We start from the raw sequence: 21,847 nt of genomic DNA, 5'->3' as shown, positions 1-21,847 counted from the left end.
TCACTGCTACAGGATAAGCATTCTAAGACAAGCATAAAACCCACAGACCAAAATCAAATTACAAATGCTATTTTTCCCCAAATAATTGGTCATTAGACTATTTTGTGCCTATAAATCAAATGCACCGACTACAAAATCACTTTCCGATGGCTTCATCCATCCATCCATGAATGGTAACACAGCTATTTTTTGTTAACTTCTGATTAGTTGTATACTGTTGTTACCTGAGAAATGTTACCATCTTTTCATCAAACAGTATGGTTATTTTTTCCAAACTTAAGAGATTTTTTTTCCAATTTATAATTATTTCTTAAGCTGAATTCTTCACTCCATTCATTCTTTGGTCAAGTATTTTGTTTATTATTCCAAGGTTCATGTTTATTATTTCAATATATTAAACACTGACAGATGTGTGTAGGAAGGCTACAGCATGCACATTTTTTTAAAAGGAACATAACCCTAAAGCACAGAGAAACTCTAAGCCTGAGAAATAATTTGGCCAAGTGAGATCCAGTGAGAAAGTTACACATCGACAGAAGCCATGCTAATCTCCCTTGCCACCATCAAATACTGCAGGCTAAAACATCAGGGGCTTAGTCTGAAGCCACAGTTGCAAACACAGGCAACAGCAGTGACCAAATCTAAAAATGAATTACCAATCAGAGAGTCATGGGGAGAAGGGTGCAATAGAGGGGGTAAAAAGAAGGTTGGGGGCTGGAGTTGTGCAGCAGATTAAGCCATGGTCTGCAACATAGGCATCTCACATGGGCGCCAGTTCAAGTCCTAGCTTCTCCAGTTATGATCCAGCTACTTGCTAATGTGCCTCGGAAAGCAGAAGATGGCCCAAGTACACAGGCGCCTGACACCCACGAGGGAGACCCAGATAGAGTTCCAGGCTCCTGGCTTCAGCCTGGCCCAGTGCTGGCTATTGCAGCTACTTGTGGAGTGAACCAATGGACAGAAGATATCTATTTCTCTCTCTTTCTAACTCTGCCTTTCAAATAAATTAACATAAATCTTTAAAAATAAATAAGTAAATGAAGGTTGGAAAGATATACCAGATACTTGGTTCTCTTATTATTAACTATGACTATCCCTAGAGGTTAAGGAGAAAAAGGTAATATTAAAAACTCTACTGGCCGGCGCCATGGCTCAATAGGCTAATCTTCCGCCTGAGGCGCCAGCACACTGGGTTCTAGTCCCGGTCACTCCTCTTCCTGTCTAGCTCTCTGCAGTGGCCCGGGAGGGCAGTGGAGGATGGCCCAAGTCTTGGGCCCTGCACCCACAAGGGAAACCGGGAAAAGCACCTGGCTCCTGGCTTCGGATCAGTGCAGTGCGCTGGCCGCAGCGGCCATTGGGGGTGACCAACAGAAAAGTAAGACCTTTCTCTCTGTCTCTCTCTCTCACTGTCCACTCTGCCTGTAAAAACAACAACAACAACAACAACAACAAAAACTCTATTATCAGATCTATTACTAGCTGTACAGAAAAAGCTGAGCTAGAAGTTATTCCCTGAGAATAAGGTTTCTCTGTCATTGTGTCTACATGACAAAATATTATTATAAGTGCTGTAAAAATGAATGTTCAGAGTTCCAGAAAGAAGGTAGTATCTAATTGTGTAGGAGTACACTTAAAATAAAAAGAGGATGTGGGTGTTTGGCCTAGCAGTTAAGTGGCTGATTAGGACAACCATGTCACATATCAGCCCCGGGTTCAAGTTCCAGCGCAGACTTCTGATTCCAGCTTCTTGGTGAAGCAGACTGTGGGAGGCAGCAGGCTTTAGCAGTTGGTTCCCTGCATGAGAAATGGAGATTGAGCTGCTAGCTTTCAACTTCAGCCTGCCCCAGGCCCCCGCCATTGTGGGCATTTGGGGAGAGAACCAGCAATAGGAGCTCTCTGTCCTTTCACTCCCTTTCTCTGTATCTCATTACTCCTCAGAAGGAAGGAAGGAAGGAAGGAGGGAAGGAAGGAGGGAGGGAGGGAGGAGGGGTGGGAAGGAGGGAGGGGGAGGGAAGAGGGAGGGGGGAGACATGGAGGGAGGGGGGAGGAGAAAAGGGGAGCAGGAGAGGGAGAAAGGGGAAGGGGGAAGGGGAGGGGGAGGGGGAGGGGGAGGAAGGAGAGGGGAAGGGGGAAGGAGAAAAAAAATAAGGAGGCCACTGTCGTGCTGCAGAGGGTTAAGTCGCCATCTGTGATGCTAGAATCCCATATGAGCACAGGCTGGAGTCTCAGTTGCTCCACCTCCAATTCAGTTCCCTGCTAAAGCACCTGGGAAAAGCAGCAGAAGATGGCCCAGGCACTCCAGTACCTGCCCAGACAGGAGACCCAGATGGAGTTCCAGGCTGCTGGATTAGGCCTGGCCCAGCACCTGCCACTGTAGTCATTTGGGGAATAAACCAGCAGATGAAGATCTCTCTCTCTCCTCCCTCTTTCCCCTCTACCCCTCTGTAACTCTGCCCTTCAAATAAATAAATAAAGCTAAAAAAAAAAAAAAAATACGAGGAGTTTGGCCAGCAGTTAACACTCGCATCCCACATCAGAGGGCTGGACTTAATACTTGCCTAGGGCTTCTGATTCCACCTTCCTGCTAATGCCCACCCTGGGAGGCAGCAGTGATGGTTCAAGTGACTGAGTTTCTGCTATCCTCCTGGGAGCCCGGGATTGAGCTCCTGGCTTCCAGCTTCAGCCTAGCCCACCCCTGCCTGCTGTAGACACTTGGGGAGGAAACCAGCAGATGGAAGATCTTACTCTCTCTTTGTCTTCCAAATATATAAAAATAAATTTTAAAAAGAGAAAGCATGAATATTTTATCAAATACTAAAAAGAAAACACTACATAATAAAATCAGATTACAGAAAATTAACTCAACATATTATTTGTGTATGTGTTATGTGTATGCAAGGATGGCTTTTCCAAAAGATTCCCAGAAAAAAGAATAGTGTCTCCCATTCCCATTTATTCTGAGATGCTTGTTTATAATAGTGAAGTCAGTTTACATTTGAAGACATTTTGAATAATCCCATTAAAAACCAATTCAAACAATGTGGCTCATGTTTAACTCTTCAGTTATTTATCCATTAATCTCCTTAAGTGCTTCCTTCCTTAGCACAGCTGAGGTTCAAGAGGTGGCCAGCAGTTGGCCTCCATTTCTGTAGATCTTCATGAGCGCCCACATCTCTTTTTGCAAACTTTTTAAATGTTGTATGCCTAAACAACTTTTCTCATAACTTAAGAGCTTACAAAAAGCTTTCAGAAAGAATCCAAAAGAAACAAATTTTCTTTTAAAAATAAAAACCAAACAAAAGAGCCACACACACTGTAAAGATGTTCCCTGCAAAACATTCTGTCCAGCAGATTTGAAATATCTCCAAGGGACTGAGAACCACTTGGTGTGAAGCAGAGAATGCAAGACAGGTTGGTTAAAAGCCAATCCTGACAGTCGTGAGGAGATCTTTAAATCAGATTAGGAGTGGCTGAGAGAGCAGGCACTAGTCTACCTATTCCACTTCTCTGAAATGCCTTCACCTAGATCATTCAACCACAGTTGGACACAAACCTCTGTCCTTCATCCTTTGTTCTTTTCTCATTTTCTGCTCTTCCCAAAAGACTGCACTCCTAAGTATGATGTTTATGGAGAAAATTCACAAATCTACATCTCTGTTTCTGTTATAGCACCCAAACTAATCCCCTATCTCCAACTGTTAACTTAAATATTTCCACCAGGACATGCCCTCATTATCCCACACTTACCAGATGCAAAGCAAACTTACTCATCTTTATCAAACCAATCCCCTGTTGCAGTTTCTTTGGCTTTGTTAGCATTGATTCTAGTCTTCCTTTGTGGACTCCCTGCTGACTGCTATCGCTCACATTCACTGGTTCACATGGCAGACTGCATTTTTTTTTTAAGACTTATTTATTTATTTTGAAAGGCAGAGTAACAGAGAGAAAGAGGGAGAGTCAGAGAGAGCTCTTTCATCCACTGGTTCACTCCCCAAATGGCCACAATGGCTGGAACTGAGTCAGTCCATAGCCAGGAGCAAGGAGCTTCTTCTGGGTCTCCCACATGGGTACAGGGGTCCAAACACTTGGGCCATCTTCTTCAGCTTTCCAAGGCACATTATCAGGGAGCTGGGCCAGAACTGGAGCAGCTGGGATTCAATCCAGCACCTATGTGAGATGATGGCATTGCAGGCAGTGGCTTTACACGCTATGCCACAATGCCAGCCCCGAGACTGCATTTTTCAAAGATGACCACCACAATGTCTCCCACCCACATACACTTTTTTTTTTTTTTTTTTGACAGGCAGAGTGGACAGTGAGAGAGAGAGAGACAGAGAGTAAGGTCTTCCTTTGCCATTGGTTCACCCTCCAATGGCTGCCACGGCTGGCGCGCCGCGCTGATCCGATGGCAGGAGCCAGGTACTTATCCTGGTCTCCCATGGGGTGCAGGGCCCAAGCACTTGGGCCATCCTCCACTGCACTCCCTGGCCACAGCAGAGAGCTGGCCTGGAAGAGGGGCAACCGAGACAGAATCCGGCGCCCTGACCGGGACTAGAACCTGGTGTGTCGGTGCCGCAAGGCGGAGGATTAGTCTAGTGAGCCGCGGTGCTGGCCTCCCACATATACTTCTACAATATGATCTTTGCCACTTTGTCATTGGTAGGCAGATTGAACCCAAGCTGGCCTAAAGACTCACATATAACCAAAAGAATGTGACAGAAGCAATGCATGAGATCCCATGGTTTTTGCCTGGTTCTCCTGGTACATTCTCTCTGCAGGAAGCCTACTGCATATAAGATGCTCAACTACCTCAAGACCACATGTAGTCCCAACCAGGCAAAGTTTTCTTTTTTCCTCTGGACAGGCAGAGCTAGACAGTGAGAGAGAGAAACAGAGAGAAAGGTCTTCCTTTTCCTCTGGTTTACCCTCCAATGGCCGCTGCGGCCAGCCCACTGCAGCAGGTGCACTGCGCTGATCCGAAGCCAGGAGCCAGGTGCTTTTCCTGGTCTCTCATGGGGTGCAGGGCCCAAGCACTTGGGTCATCCTCCACTGCACTCCTGGGCCACAGCAGAGAGCTGGACAGGAAGAGGAGCAACCAGGACAGAACTAGTGCCCTGACTGGGACTAGAACCCGGGTTGCCGGCGCCTCAGGCGGAGGATTAGCCTAGTGAGCCACGGCACCGGCCTAGGCCAAGTTTTCTAACTATCTCCACCAAGGGGCACAAAGGCAGGCAAAGCTATCTTGGATTCATTCTGACCAGTTAGTCTGCCAACTAAATGCCACCAACCAAACTCAGTAATTAACCTAAGAAGAATCACATGGCTGAGCCCTGCCCTAATTCTGTGTGTGTGTGTGTATGTGTGTGTGTGAGAAAGAGAGAGAGAGAGACAGTGTGTGTGTGTGTGTGTGTGTGTAGAAGAGAGGCTGAGAGAGTGAGGCATATAGATGACATAGAGAGAGAACTCACCTGATTCACCCCCCAAAATGTTCGCAATGTCTGGAGCAGGGAAAAGGGCAGGGCCAGTGCCAGAAGCCAGGAACCTAATCTGGATATCTTACAAGGATGGCAGGAACCCAATCATTTGAGCCATCACTGACTGCTACCTCTCAGTATTAGTAACGTGCATTAGTGGGAAGCTGGAGCCAGGAGCCACAGCTGTCAATCAAACCCAGGCACTCCAATATAGGATGTGGGTATCTTAACTGCTAGACTAAACCCTTCTCTGTAATTCTAGAAAAAGAAAATTAAGCAATGTAATATGCTGTGCCCACAGCTTCCCCTTGAAATAATTCTATGTGTCATATATGGAATTGTTACCACAGCAAGTTGAATGTTAACTGAAATATCACGTTTGTCCCTATTCCCTTAGCCACCACCAGGGAGGAAGACATCAGATCTAGATTGTTTTAAATGAACTCAGGTTCTACTCACTGTAATCTATCGTTACAATCTATTTAAACTAACACTTCCAATGGAGAAACTTCTATTACACATCCACCCTACAACCAACATCAATCTCATAATGGTCTGTGTTTTCAGGAAATTCTACAACGCAAAAGAGTTTTCAAAATATCTATTTTATTTGACCCATACAACAAAAGCTTGGGAGATGTCATTAGACTAAATATTTTCTTCCTTACTTTAGAAATGAACAAGTTCAGACTAAGGAGGTTAAACTTTGTAAAACTGCACCACATTGCCAATAAATGAACAGAAATAGGACCAAGAGCTTAAGTCACAGATCACTGCTAATTTCTTTATCCTACGATGCTTATGATATATTTCAGATAAAAACTGCTGATGTCTCTCTCTGTTCCTATTACAGCAAACTGACTTTCAAGACACACCATAATTTGGCCTCACTCTATCCAGGTATATGCTATTTCCTACCAACCCCACCACAACCACCAACACTAGGAAGGCTAGCTTATTTACTCGCCTAAGTTGATTCTGGCTTCTGAACGTTTGGTCACAGAGCTTCCTTTTTTTCCTTCCTATCTACTTACTTATGCACTAGCACACATTCTACCTCTTCTGTGAGACCTAATAGCCTATCCCTGTTGCTCTCTCTGTTGTTCCTACAGGATTTGTAAACTTCACCCATAATTTGGTGTTAGTCTTACTTCCTGAGCTGGTATTCAGCCAACACACATCCATATATACACGGTGATGCTGGGTACTCACAGCCAGTGTCTGTTCTGCCCAGTCAGTGCCCATGATATGGTTTTTGCTAAATATTTTGAATTTCAACCCTGTTTATTTCCCAAACTAACCGTAAGCTCTTTAATAACAGGAACCATGTCTTATAAAGAAGCATTATATCCTCCAAACCAAGCACAGAACTAAGCACACAGCTAGTATTGAATATATATTTGCTAGGGAGTGGGGGGTGTTGCATTGTAAGAAAAAAATACTCATAAGTCATGTCTATACTAGAAACATAAAGTTGAAAAACTCACAAAATGGTTTGAAGATCAGCAGTTTGACATCAAGGACATTTGTTTAAGTATCATCCAAAGACATTATGTACAGCCTATAACTGCCAAAATGTTTTATACATGTTTTTACCAGGAGTGTAAAAAAAAGTTTCAAAAACATTCAAGGAGTAGATGTCTTAACAGCCCAAAATAAAATGTTTGCTGAGGCTAGAAGGCTGGCAGAACTCCGCTTCATTTCAAAAAGTTTCCAGGCAATGGAAATGTTTTCCTGGAAAATACTACCTTTTATTTAGAGAACACTTGCCATGAACACTTAGTCATTAAGTAATTTAAGGTTTCCTCACAAGCTCTTTGGAGGAAATCTATTATACGAATGAATGAAATTATCAGCACCTATAAATTAAAAAAATACATTTGGTTAAACATGAAATCTACCTAAGCATTTTCCCAGTAAGGGGGGAAAATCTTTTATAGTCTTTGGCCTACTTACTATTCTTTAAAAATTTTATGTAAGATAAAATTACAAAGAAAGAGACAAAATCCTTACGTGTTTCTGTGTGTAACACATGCAAATCCAAAAACCTGCAGGGTTTGTTTTATGCCAAGTGCCAAGTAATTTTCAAATAGACAAAACATTCATTTCATTCAATGAAAAGAAAAAGTAATTCCAAAGCTATTTTTAGCAAAATCTTTGCATTTGCTTCAAATCATCTTTCAATGAGACAGCGACTCAGTTTGGACATTTCACTCAATCATCTGCAGTAAATCACACAATGAACCCTAAGAAAACAATTTCTCCCAAGAGTTTCTTTAGCCAACCATGTCTTTATTCTGTTAAACATCAAAAGACACAACTAAATTCTACTCCAAGCACATGGTTTGTACATTTAGTTCTTTTAAAAACATACACAAAAGGATATTTGTTTTACCTGTTTAGTATTTCAGTGAGTTTCACAAAACCGGTATAAGCCAGTTCAAATGCTCCTCTGTGCCTGGACTGTAAAAGGTGCTGTTTAAAGTAACCTCCTATTTCTTTTACCTTAAAAAAAATTCAAACAAAATATTCAATTTATGCTTACATAAATGTATTAAATCCATAATATCAGTTGGAGCTCAGGTCGAGATACCCACTTACTCTTTGACAGGTAACATTTTAAGTAATTTTACAATATCTCATTTAATCTTCATGAAGTAATTTCATGAAATCTGTACTGTCATTATCGCTATTTCACAATGGGGAAACGAAGGCCTTTCTGGGATGAAGCAGTAGAGCCAGGACATGGGCCCAGGCAGCCTGGCTCTAGAATCAGCCATCTTTAACTACCAAACTAGAACTGCCTCCCTATGCCAGCTTCCCAAACCTCACTGAATCCTCGTTAGCTCCTACTATTCAACAGAAACAGCAAATCACACAGAGTGCCAATGCTCACGCACACAGATCTAGATGAAATATTTTTATCTTTTATTTCGCCTTTCAAGTATTTTCCTTTTTTATTGTGGTAAAATATACATAATATAAAGTTTACCATTTTAACCATTTTTAAGTGTCCAGTTCAGTAACACTAAATATATTCATACTGTTGTGCAACCATCACTATCATCCATCTGCAGAACTTCTTCATCTTCCCAAACTGAAATTTCATACCTATTAAACAGTAACACCTACGGGGCCAGCACTGTGGCGTAGTGGGTACAGCCGTGCCCTGTGATGCTGGTATCCCTTGCAGGTGCTGGTTTGTGTCCCAGCTGCTCCACTGACGATCCAGCTCACTGTTAATGGCCTGGGAAAAGCAGCAAAGGATGGCCCAAGTGTTTGGGCCCCTGCCACCCACAAAGGAGACCTGAAAGAAGCTCCTGGCTCCTGGTGGTCATCTGGGATGACCAATGGATGGAAGATCTCTGTGTCTCTCCATCTTTCTCTGACTTGAAAATAAATAAATAAATCTTCTAAAAAAAATGATACCTCATAATTACCTTTTAGAGATATACAAATATTAATGGCAATGCAAGATTTTGTAGAAAAGGCCTCTTGAAAAAATGAACAGGCTTACTGAGTCAAAACTATGCAATTTGCCTGAATTCTACCCAATTGTTTAGCTGCATGTTGTCTTTCTCCACCCAATATTGAAAAATAAATTAACTACATTGAATTAACTGTTAAATTGTTTAGGTAAATTGGGCTTTCAAACTATTAAATTTGGTGACTACAGGCTTTAGAAAATTCAGGTTTTGTATAACACTCGGACCCAAAGATATAATCAGCTATCTCTTGATCTAAGTCTTCCCTACAGATCGCTATATAGTAAAGACAAGTCCTTGAGCCCCTGCGACCACGTGGGAGACCTAGAAAAAGCTCCTGGCTCCAGGCTTCAGATCAGCCCAGCTCTGGCCATTATGGCCATTTGGAGATAGAACCAGAGGATGGAGGACCTTTCTCTCTGTCTCTCCTCTCTGTAACTCTACCTCTCACGTAAATAAATAAAAGCTTAAAAAACAAATCTGAATTCAACCTAAAAACAGACCTAAAGCTCATTAATCCTACAAAATGGGGATTAAAAAAAAAAACACTGGTTAAACTTACTCATTGTGACATTATTTTTTATTATTAGAGAAATACAAGCTCTTTTTTTAAATAAACTAATCTTTTAATTCAATTTTTCCATGAACAATTTTTAAGATTTATTTAATTTAAATAATTTATTTAATGTTAAGTTACAGAGAGAGGGAGAAATACAGACAGAGAAAGACCTTCCATCCACTGGTTTATTACCCAGATGGCCACAACAGCTGGGGGCTGGGTAAGACCAAATCCAGGAGTCAGGACCTTCATCCAGGTCTCCCATGCAGTGGCAGGGCCCAAGTACTTGGGCCATCCTAGGCTGCTTTTCCCAGGCCAATAGCAGAAAGCTGCACTGGAAGTGGAGAATGCACCAGCACCCATATGGAATGCCAGTGCTGCAGGCAGCAGCTTTACTCACTAAGCCACAATGGCAGTGTCCCCCCCCCCCCCCCCCCCCCGCCAAGCTTTCTAGGAATGTGTTTCAGGCATGAGAAAATAAAAACAGGAAGTGATAGATATAGGGCTTAACTTCCTTAGTTAATAATTTGTTCCCAAAATGTTAAGACATAAATATTAATGGCAACGTGCTTCTCTGTGGACTTAACAATGGTTCATAATCTACTCCTTTAGCAACAGTAAGATTTTCATTGCTCCCTTTATCCTAACTCCCCTTAATGGAGCCTAAGCTAAGAACCTATAATAAAATCAAAGAATTCAGAAGTATGACCATTGGGTGTTCTTATCAAGGATAAATTTCAACCATGGGTAATTCTGGCACAGAAATCAGAATAACACTCTTAGGACAAAAGTGAGATACAGTTCTTTCTCATTTTGCACTTCCATCACTCAACAAATGCACAAAGGTAATACCCAGGATTCTATGAATCGTCCCCTTTGAAGCACGTCCGGAATTCCTGTTGGTCAGCAGCATTTTTAGCACCCTGCCAAAGGCTCAGCAGCTCCGTGCTGGCCTGGACGGAGGAGGTGAAAACAAGATGTCTGTCCTCCGCAGGCTTTGGAGTTCAGACTGGGAGAAAAAATCTGTAGGCAAGGTGGAAACCTAACAGTTCCCAGAAATGAAAAACCCTTCTGCATTTGAATAGTTAGAAAAGGTTTCATGTCCCAAAGTTGAACAAGATAATGTACCTGGGTAGACCAAAATTGGAAGAGGGTAATTAATATAAGAGACACTCACAGGCTAGTATGAACGAATAAGCATTAAGTACTTGCTGCCTACCAGACACTTCTCTGGGTCTATTTATCTGAATGAATATAGCACACACAAGCTAGGGATAGTAAACCTGGTTGAATGACCTAGAGGTTTCATGTTAGAGAACAGTGCAAGACAGGGCTGCAAGACAGGGCTGAACCATTAACAGAGAGTGGGAAGAGTCAGCTAGGCAGTGTGGACTATGAGCAGCTAGGCAGGAGAAGGGCACTGCTAACAACATGCCAGTGGATAATCAGCTGACTCAAACCAGCTACAAAATTACTAGAGTCAGAAAAAGAAACAGAATTTTTAAATTTAATTTGAAAAATGCAAAACTCCTCTGAAAACTCCAATTCACTGTCCTTTCTTTAAATGCCATTGGGTTCCTATTTATAAAGTTCATAAAAGCTTTCTTTTTGGACGATGCTTTTATAAAATATTTTAAAAATAAGTAATACACATCTCAGGATGTTTGAAAGAGAATTAAAGTAAAATACCAAAAAGCAATCACTGATTTCTGTTCTTAAAGCTAAATTCAAGTAACTGTCTTTTTTTTAAATTCAATGTATTTTGCCTCTAACTTTTCATAAAACCTACTCCTATAGGCAAATTAACATACTTTATGGATTTACAAGGTGCAAATTTCCACAGGGGAGGACAGCTCCGTGCTATATCTCCAGGCATCTATAACTCACCAACAGACTAATTAGGGGAGGCAAATGCTCAGTTAGAGCAAAACACTCACAAAGGACAAATGGAAATACATTTCTCAATTTGCCTTTTAAAGAGTAGAAAAATCAAGGCTAATTACATTCACTGTAAACTAGATAAGCCCAAAGGGTTTTAAATCCATACATATACGTATGACGTTCCTACAAAGAGCATGTGCAGTTAAGTTCTTGGGCTCTGTAGCTGACAGTACTGAGTACCAGAACTGACTCCATTACCTTATTAATGCAAACTAACGGAGCAGCATAGTTCCCTTACCTGGGAAAGGGAGATCAAACTAGAACCTACTTCACAGGATTACTATGAGAAGTGAGTGCGATTGTGCATACAAGTATTTAGCAGAGTACTTGGAATGGAGTAGCAACCAAAAAAATGTCCATTTTTGTTTTTATTATACAGTAGTAAGATTTAATCCTTAAGCCTTAATTTAAAATCTGACTCTAAGAGACAGTCACGTCTTAAAATCTTGAGCATGTCAACAGTCAGGAGTTTCTATTTCTACTTAGGTTAAATGGGACATTTTACAAAAGTTCATACTCTACTAAGATCATCAATGTTTTAAACTGTGTGCTCTCTACTAGTTATTTCTTATTAACACTTCGGATTTTTTTCAAAGTCCAAACATTGTTCTCCTGCATAATAAAAATAAAGGTCAGTTTCCGGGTTTGCAGACATCATCATACCAGAATGTTTATTCTTAGCTTTCTAACAAATTCTTAACCATGAGACATTTTAACTGCTGCTTTTTAGTCTAGTGTTTCCTAAAAATGTATTTCTGTCTCTTGTATCTCCTATTCCATTTCTAAGTACTTTGAGGCCAGAGAACCAAATGTTATACTTCTTTATGTTCCCACAATACCCTTGCAGTAAGACAGTCAATAAAGAGCTAACTAAATGATGAGGTTTCATACTCAACTTCATTTCAAAGCTTAACAATGGTAACATCCAGTCAGTACAAGCCAATGTACTTATTCATAATTTCTAAAAACTAAAGTTTGACAAAAGAAATATATAAAAGGCAATTCTTAAGACTTATGAATGGGCTGGCGCCATGGCTCAATAGGCTAATCCTCCACCTTGCGGTGCCGGCACACCAGGTTCTAGTCCCGGTCAGGGCGCCGGATTCTGTCCCGGTTGCCCCTCTTCCAGGCCAGCTCTCTGCTATGGCCAGGGAGTGCAGTGGAGGATGGCCCAAGTGCTTGGGCACTGCACTTGCATGGGAGACCAGGAGAAGCACCTGGCTCCTGCCTTCGGATCAGCGAGGTGCGCCGGCTGCAGCGCGCAGGCCGTGGCGGCCACTGGAGGGTGAACCAACGGCAAAAGGAAGACCTTTCTGTCTGTCTGTCTCTCTCACTGTCTACTCTGTCAAAAAAAAAAAAAAAAAAAAAAGGCATTATAAAAAAAAAGACTTATGAATGTTAATAAATGTACATTCCATTTGTAGTCCAGGACAGTAAATCTAAAACAGTAACAAAAGACACTGAGGGAATGTACCAACTCAGCACTGAGCATCACACAAATGGCAACAGAATCCAAAGAAAGAGCTGAAGAAAGAGTCTATTTTTATTCATGGGATTTTCATGGCAATAAATAGTAAGAGGGGGAAATCAGGTATGGAAAGATCTTCTTCTTTGGTATATTTAAGGAGAAAATACAAATATAAGTTGATACTCTAGGTACAGGAAGTTGGTTTAAAAACATCACTACACATGAGGTATCAAATACTCCATGGAAAAGAGGCCAAAAAAACGTTATGAAGCAAAAGCTCTACATCAGCAAAACATCAAGGGTGAAAGTGAGACACACACCAAGTAGTCGGGAAGTTGTGAGATAAGGGAGTATGCACCGCTCACTCTCAAGGGTCTGGACTTCCACCTCTCAAAGCTGGTTTTATCTCTGCCTCTTGCACAGGGACACAGGGACGTTATGAAAGAACCTTTCGTTATGTGATTACAGTGCAGGCGGAAAATCAGACATGCCTCTGAATGAACACATTTTCCTCCTGGAGAAGCCAGTGAGAGCATGCTGCTTGACAAGCAGTGCTCAGGGAAACTGAACCTTTGCTAGAAAGTTCAACAGTAAGTTGTCCTCCTGTCTTGCTGCTTGCAAAAATTTGCCTGGGCATTGAAAACACAGGGAAAATTCAATTTAAAGAAAAATGAAGTGGGTAGCTCAGAACAAATGCAGCAGTGTGCCATGTCAGAACACAGGCTGGGAAGCTGGACTGGATTCCTGTCCCAGAGCTGCCACAAACCAGCCTTGTCATCTCAAGCAAACCAGGTAACATCCAGAAGCCTCGCCTGCCTCTTGTCCAAGGCAGCTGGGTAATCTTGCAACCCTTCCTGCTCTAACAGTTTGTGAGGACAGCACTGAAAACTCAGAATCATAAACCAGCACCAGTCCTCTTCACACAGCCAACAGAAATCCTCAAATTATAGTCTCACTTGGTCGGCCTGCTGGTATTCTATTCAAGTACACCGGACCTAGTGGCCATCCAGTTAACAAAGGCCATAAAGCCAGGAAGGTCTTAAAGGAACTGGGGTACTAAAGAAACCTTCCTTTCCTTCTATTACAATCTTCTGTTACACTGGAATGGTATTGCTTCTTCAAGAACAAAGGGTGAATGAAAGGGAACATCAGGCTGAATACCAGTTTTTCAGGCTGTGAGAAACAGCTTCCTTCACCCACTAAGAGGAAAGCAGATCAGGTATTAGTTGGTCCCCAAATAACAAGAAATCAAGGTCCACATTTTGTCCCATAACTAGAACAGAATTCTGTCGGGAAGCCACTTCCCTGCCTCTCCAGGTCTGTGGCAGTCACAGTCACTGAAGATGTTGACTCCCACACTGTTGGTTTTGCCATTGGGCACAGCAGACGGTAACCAGAGCTGCCAGGGTGACTGTGCCCTCGGAAGGAAGCAGTGTACCTTATGTGTGGCTCAGCCAGCTCAATGTAAATTACATTCTTCTCAATCACTTATATTTTTAATTCTTAAAAAAAAGGAAATAAATACATGGGAGTATTTTTAATTTAAAGGAATTTTGTGGCATAAAATCTTATGTTTAAAAGTAGACACCCTTTTGAAACTGTAAATAACACTAATTTCTTGCTGACTTTGGATATTCATTGACTACATCCTCCAAAACCAAGGCATTCCTTTAGTTAAAGTCGGCAAGATCAGGAACAAAGTTTTCCACAGAGAGCAGAGTTTCAGTGTCAGAACACGGCAATCATATACTTTGATTCTTCATTCAGTCATTCATTTCTTTATTCACCTACGTATGTGAAGCTGCCATACAACGGTGCCGTAGAACACTGACAATTCCATCACAGTGGGAAAGATGTTTTAAAGAAAAACGATCAAGACTCTACTTCATACTCAAGCAGTCACCAGAAGCATCCTATGGTTTATAAGTTTTTTGTTACTGTTTAGTTTTTTGTATTTTTACAAATGCACCTTTGATCTGACACTGATTTCTAATTTTAACACAGCTACTCCACATAAATTCATAAGATTTGGGGACTACGTAAAAGATGTCAAAGCAAAATGATTTTCAGATAAAGCTCTCAAGTCTTTCTCGGTTACAGTAAAAGTAAAACATGTTTCCCTTAATTTGTTTTTAAACACTACCCAGCAAACCCAAAAATCAAGAGATTTTAATTTGTCCTTGGGGAGAGAAGGTGAGAAGTCCAGGGGCACGAGCACATGTTTACTTCGTAGCAAGATGGCGACCATCAGTAAGCAATCACTGATCACGGCTGGACTCCTTGGCAAAGATGCTGGCACCAGCACTCCGGCCAGTCACCAGCAATGACTCTGAGCAACGCTCTGGCCACTAATGCCTATCAGATTTGGAAAAGAACACAATGATGCCCACAGTGCACTGCTGCCTGTGCCTTTCTCCATCTCAGGCTCTTGCAACATCACAAGCCCAGCTGCTAACCAGATGGAAGCACATGAGCCACAGAGTGTGAGAATAAAAATATTAGCATTATTTCCATGCAACCAGTCATGTGGTTATTATAGAAGTAATCAGTATTAGCATACTACAATATTTGTTTTGTTCTTGAATGTTCTAACACCCTAGGGAAAAAATTATCTTTATTTGAAAAAGGTTAAAAACGAAAGTACATGTTACATATCTTTTGCTGGAAAACTGTGGGAAATGGATTTGTTGAAACCATATGGAAAGGAAGAGGGAATCAATTAAAAACAGAAATCTAATAAATCTAAAATATTTCCAAATGAAATGCTTGTGGTAAGCTAATTTCTTGTAAACACTGCACTCAAGTCAGTTGAACAGTCCCAGATGGTGAACCAACTTTGTGGTCTTAAAATAAAAGTCAGCCAAAAACACCAAAGTGACTACAACTTTATCATCAATATAGTGGGAAACATGAGATCCATAATCAACCAGTATGTTACTTGTTACTCCTTTGCAAAATGTAAGTGATTTGTGGAGTTTTACTACATAGAAAATTTCAGCTAAAATTTAAGTTAAAATATATGTTAAATGGAGAAATAAAAATTTAAATGATAGTACTGCAGTTTAAGGTAAAATCTACAGTTACTTAAATAAAAATGTTTCTTAAAATACCATAGTTTTAAAATGTATTACAAAGTCTAGTATAATAAATTATCATGAACTTTCTTCAACTGGTATCTGTAACATCTATAATCTAGAAATCTAAGATCTCTGCAAGATTCTATTCAAGAAAAATTCAAACTCTTTATTTATAAAGATGCATTATAAATAAAAGGTTATGATTCATGCTTTGACCAGAAATTTTGTGTAGCTGAGCAAACATCTACCTTACCTGCTCCACTGTTAATAATCCATCAGAAGATTCTGGCGCAGACTGTATGGGCAGAAATTGGCACAGAGTGCCTAAAAGTAAAGCAACTTCCTTCATACTTCTCCAACAACATACCAGGACCATCTGAGCAGTTACATCACATGTTTTTACTTCTTTACCTTAAAATAATAATAATAATAATAATAATAACCTATTGCAACACTAGACACTCTTGATTACTCACCCCAGTTTTCTTAGAACAAGCTTATTCATAATTTCCCCAAGAATAACCTGCTTGAACAAACAGATTGTCACATGTTAAATTTATTCAGGAGAAATAAGGCAACAATTGATGAGTACAGGCTAAGAGGAGGAATCACACTATCTTTTTAATTATTTAAAAATAAATTTAAAAATAAAATACAATATTGTTTTAAAACCTTTATCTAGGGGTTGGCACTGTGGTGTAGTCTGCAGTGCCAGCATCCCATATGGGCGCCTGTTTGAGTCCTGGCTGCTCCACTTCCAATCCGGCTCTCTGCTGTGGCTTGCGAAGGCAGTGGAAGGTGGCCCAAGTCCTTGGGCTCCCACACCTGTGTGGAAGACCCAGAGGAAGCTCCTGGCTTCAGATCAGGGTGGCTCCAGCCATTGCCACCATCTGGGGAGTAAGCCAGCAAATGGAAGACCCTGCTATCTGCCTCTGCCTCTCTGTAATTTTTGGAAATTAATAAAATAAACTCTCTTTGCCTTTCTATCACTCACAAAGTATTACATGGATGACTATAATAAAAATTTTTCTAATTTATTTTGCTGAGGATAACTACTATAGCAGTAAAGGTGCAGAACTTTTTTTTAATGACTCCTTTCTTAACACTTCGTTTTTGGTTTTATTCATTTAATTGAAAGGCAAAGAGGGAGAGAGTACCCGTGTGCTAGATCATTCTCCAAATGTCTGCAATAGCAAGGGTTGAATCCACAGGCCAGGAACTTAATCCAGGTTTCCCACATGGGAAGCAGGAATCCATTTACTTGAGCCATCATCTCTGCTCCCATGGTTTCATCAGCAGAATGCTGGAGTCAAAAACTAGAGCTGCTTGTCAAACTCAGGTTCCCCAAGTGTGAGAGGTAGGTGCCTTAACTATGAACTAAACAACCACTCTCAGGATAGAAATTTTAAGATCAAAGAAAACAATAATTTTCTTTCAAAACAAAATTAAAACCCCTTGTCAATAAACTATAATTACCCCTATGTACTCTCTTATTCTAGTATTAAGAGTATTTTAGTATTCATGTTTAAAAAGGGGGAGAGGGAGCGGCACTGTGGTTAAAGCCTTGGCCTGAAGCGCCGGCATCCCATATGGGCACCAGTTCTGGTCCCAGCTGCTCCTCTTCTGATCCAGCTCTCTGCCATGGCCTGGGAAAGCAGTGGAAGATGGCCCAAGTGCCTGGGACCCTGCACCCGCATGGGAGACCCTGAGGAAGCTCCTAGCTCCTGGCTTCAGATCTGCTCAGCTCTAGCCGTTCTGGCCACCTGGGGAGTGAACCAGCAGATGGAAGACCTCTTTCTCTGTCTCTCTCTCTCACACTGTCTAAATCTGACTGTTAAAAAAAAAAAAAAGACAAACTGCTAAATTTTTTCAAACTAAGTTAAAAAGGCAAGTTAACAAATGACATTTATAGTGTAATCCTGTATCTCTCTCTCTAACTCTTTCAAATAAATAAATCAATCTCAAAAAAGAGAGAAAAGAAATGGGATTGGGGAGGAAATGAAAAAGAACTGTATATTTATCTCTGTGTTTTTTGAAGCTATTACATTAAGCATATATCTATGCTACTTTGTATAATTAAAAAATCACAAGAACTTTTTATAAAGCAATATCCCCATCTAGTGGAGAATGTAGAACATGTAATAAATTACCTTAAATGACTGCTGACTTTTTACAGCACTGCAGAAACTCAAAAATAATGCCAAAACAAGCTGTAAGAATGCAAAATCTAGAAGCATGGTACAACCAGGCAGGTCACATTTTGCTGAGTAATAAGGTGTGGTTCCTTTAAAAGGCCTCCTGACTTTAAGAACTCACACAGCAGACAATGAACCACACCACTAGGAGAGACTGCTGCCCAACCCAGGTTCAGCATACATCATTCCTCTTACATCATCTGACTTGTAATAGTGGGTTTTAGCACTCAAAGCCTTTTGTTCTGTTTTGTTTTTTTAAAGATTTATTTATTTATTTGAAAGTCAGAGTTACACAGAAAGAAAAGGAGAGGCAGAGAGAGAGAGATCTTCCATCTGCTGGTTCACTCCCCAGATGGCTGCAACGGCCGGAGCTGCACTGATCCAAAGCCAGAAGCCAGAAGCTTCTTCTGGGTCTCCCACGCAAGTGCAGGGGCCCAAGGACTTGGGCCATCTTCCATTGCTTTCCCAGGCCTTAGCAGAGAGGTGGATCAGAAGTGAGCAGCCAGGACTTGAACCAGCAAAAGGCTTTTGTTAAAACAACTTCTTTTTCTGGTAAAAGCCAAAGAGGGGCAGGTGTTTGGTGCATCAGCTAAGTTACTGCTTGGAACACCCACACCCATATCAAGTGTCTGGTTTGAGTCCCAACTACTCTGCTTCACATCCAGCTTGCAGCTAATGTGCACCCTGGGAGGCAGCACATGATGGTTCAAATAGTTAGGTCCCTGTGACCCACATTGGAGACTGATTCCCAGGCTCCTGGTTTTGGATGGATCCAACTCTGTCTGTTAGGGCATTTGGGGAGTGAACCAGCAGTTTGAAGATCTCTGCCTCTCTCTTCTGCTTTTCAGATAAAATGGGGGTGAGGGAGGAACCTGACAAATTCATTCCTAAGATCAAATAATTACCAAAACCAAGTTTTAAAACCCTTTATTGGGGCATGCATTTAATCAACCAGTTAGCATGCTGGTTAAATTGCTCAAATTGGAGAGTCTAGGTTTGATTCCAGCTCTGGATCCTGATCCCAGATACCTGCTAATACAGACCCTAAGAGGCACTAGTGATAGCTCAAGCAGTTAGGTTTCTCCCACCCACAATGGAGACTTGGATTAAGGTCCCAGCTCTTAGTTTTATCTGTTACTTAAACTCTGGTTAAAACCCATGTTACTGTTACCTTTGACTTCTGCAGAAGTATCAAGAGTCAACACACTGACAGTCAAGTCCTCCAAGTTAAAGTTATCACATTCGTTCAGTATTTTGGCTTGGTTGAAGTAATCATTAGTATCTCGTGGCTGAATCTCATTCAAAATCATCTGTAAGCGGCTTGCTGATTCTTTGGGAGAGAGACGAGAGCACATGAAACCCCGGCTCCATAGCACATGAAATACCCTTAGGTGTACTTGCCCTCAAAAATGCTGTAATTTTTAAGACTTGACAATCAGCACTGTTTGAAGGGATTCACAGGGTGAATAACATGAAAATTATTTATATGGTGCTTACTCTTGTGAAAGAAGTACAATAAACTTTCAGAGGTTATTTCTCTATCTACAGCATCAAGGTTTAAAGACAGAAAGGCAAAAAGAGATTTTAAAAAGTCAACAACAAAAGCAAACTTAACAGCCCAGAAAAACAAAAAGATGTGTCTTTGAAATGTACAATTTAATACACTGCTTCCTCAGTATGATTTACAGTTCTAGTTCATTGAACTTCACTCACTGGATGAGGAACTGTAACTTCCAGTAGTACACAACTTTGCTCACTGCTAAGATGCAGCACTAGAACAAAAATAGCTCACAGCAGAGGTTCAGTAATATAGATTAAAGAATGAATGGATGGGGGTCAGCACTGTGGCATAGTAGGTTAAGCCTCTGCCTACGGCACTGGAGCTTCACCCATATGAACAAGCCAGCTCTCTGTTTACGTCAGGGAAAGCAGTGGAAGATGGCCCAAATGCTTGAGGCCCTGCATCCACAAGGAGACCAGGAAAAAGCACCTGGCTCCTGGCTTCGGATCGGCGCAGCACCGGCCACAGCGGCCATTTGGGGGGTAAACCAACAGAAGGAAGACCTTTCTCTCTGTCTCTCCCTCTCACTGTCTAACTCTGTAAAAAAAAAAAAAAAAAAAACAACAACTGAGCATCATCTTTCTTTTCCAGTGAAACAAAATTTAAAAATAAACAGGAATAAAGTTACAATAGAGAACATCAGTTCCAAATAAGATCTTACAAATTCTGATTTTCCCATGGAGTGGCAGGGCTCAAGTCATCATTAGGAGAGAATTTTATTTTAAAAAGTTTCAGCTTAAATTGCAAGGATGTCCATTAACCATCACAATTAAACATGCTTAAGAAGCAGCCAAGCTGTCAAAACGCTCACTTAACCCATCCAAACACCTCAAATCCACCCCCTGCTGACCTTTTTTTTTTTTTTTTTTAAACAAGAAAAAGCAAGCAGATGCAAGTTGGTAAATGCCAAGTGTCTGTAGTCACATGGAGACAGTGCGATTCTCTGATCCAATATACAGAGAAAGGAGGTAACAGCTAGAATTCTGTGCTCTACTACACAGGGGCCTAATACTATCCAGCATCCAGCAGAGTGAAGGAAGCAGGGTCAGGTTTTCTTTTTTTTCCACAGAGCACAGGGAGGGTTGATTTTGTAAGGCATTTGCCAAGGTAAGAAGGGATACAAACGAATTTGGAAAAGAAAAGGGTAGATTCTTTTCCCACTGTATTCTACTTAAGGTATTTTCCCCACAATAAGAACCATGGTGTAGAGAAGAGATTTCAAAAACAGGGAGACTAAGCACAAGCGCAAAAAAAAATAAAAATAAGATGGCAACTTTCTCTCAGAGACTGGAAAAAATAAAAATAAAAAGTTGAACTACATCAGTGTGTTCTCCTTCATCTTCCCCTCCTTCCCCTCTATCATCTTCTTCACCTTCATGCTCACTCCGTCTTCAATGTCTCCCAGTCCTCCTCCTCCTTCATCATCATCATCTTATTCTCCTTGCCCTACTCATCATTAGTATCAGGAACCAAGTAGTACCATAATGGATTCAGCCAAGTATCATCTTTGATGAGCTCTAACTCATTTGCACCTGCAGCAGAATGGTCAGGACACCATGTAGAGCTCTCTGGTTCCTCACACTGCCTCTTCCTGCTGGCTATGTTCTGCATTTGACTTGAACATTTTGTCAAATCCTTTCCAGATTTCCGTCTGATGTTAGCAGACTTTGAAGATGGATCATCACTCAGTCAGATGAAATTCTTTGGAGAGAATCTTATTTTCAAAGTAAAGATTTTGATCAAAATAAAAATTTATTCTATAACCTAATTTAATATCTTCAAATTCTGTCACTTCAACTATAGGCAGATAATGCCAGGCCCCCTTTTTCAAACAAAATAACAACAGGTACTCATCTGACATCAGTTAACAAGTGAAAGAACAGATATTTGTTATACATCTATTATTTCTACTAATATTTTAGACACCACAGGAATAACTCAAACTGCTATCAATTTCATTCAACCAAAATCTTTAGTTTATTTGTTGCCTCCCTGAAATTTTGTCACCTCAACAGCCATGAAAAGTAACATTTAGCCCAAAAACAAACCAACAAAGCCAAGATAAAAAAAAGAGGAGAGGATGGAAT

At 41.0% G+C, this 21,847-nt stretch overlaps 1 protein-coding gene across 2 annotated transcripts in view; it reads right to left on the bottom strand.

Annotated features, from left to right (window-relative positions):
- Window positions 1-21,847, bottom strand: part of THADA (THADA armadillo repeat containing) — a 233,154-nt gene that overhangs the window by 157,479 nt on the left and 53,828 nt on the right. Inside the window, exons 20-22 of one of the 2 annotated variants that reach the window (XM_070069195.2) lie at window positions 19,371-19,529; window positions 16,258-16,415; window positions 7,870-7,979 (exon numbers count right to left, since the gene is read on the bottom strand). In XM_070069195.2, the coding sequence (XP_069925296.2) occupies window positions 7,870-7,979; window positions 16,258-16,415; window positions 19,371-19,529 (427 nt within the window). Of the gene's footprint in view, window positions 1-7,869; window positions 7,980-16,253; window positions 16,416-19,370; window positions 19,530-21,847 lie in introns of those variants that run through there. The other variant, XR_016229415.1, reaches the window with a different exon arrangement.

The sequence above is a fragment of the Oryctolagus cuniculus genome, chromosome 2 (assembly GCF_051225735.1).
Source record: "Oryctolagus cuniculus isolate XC-2025 breed Fujian yellow rabbit chromosome 2, ASM5122573v1, whole genome shotgun sequence".
Classification (NCBI taxonomy): domain Eukaryota; kingdom Metazoa; phylum Chordata; class Mammalia; order Lagomorpha; family Leporidae; genus Oryctolagus; species Oryctolagus cuniculus.
This window is presented reverse-complemented; position numbering and strand designations above follow the sequence as displayed.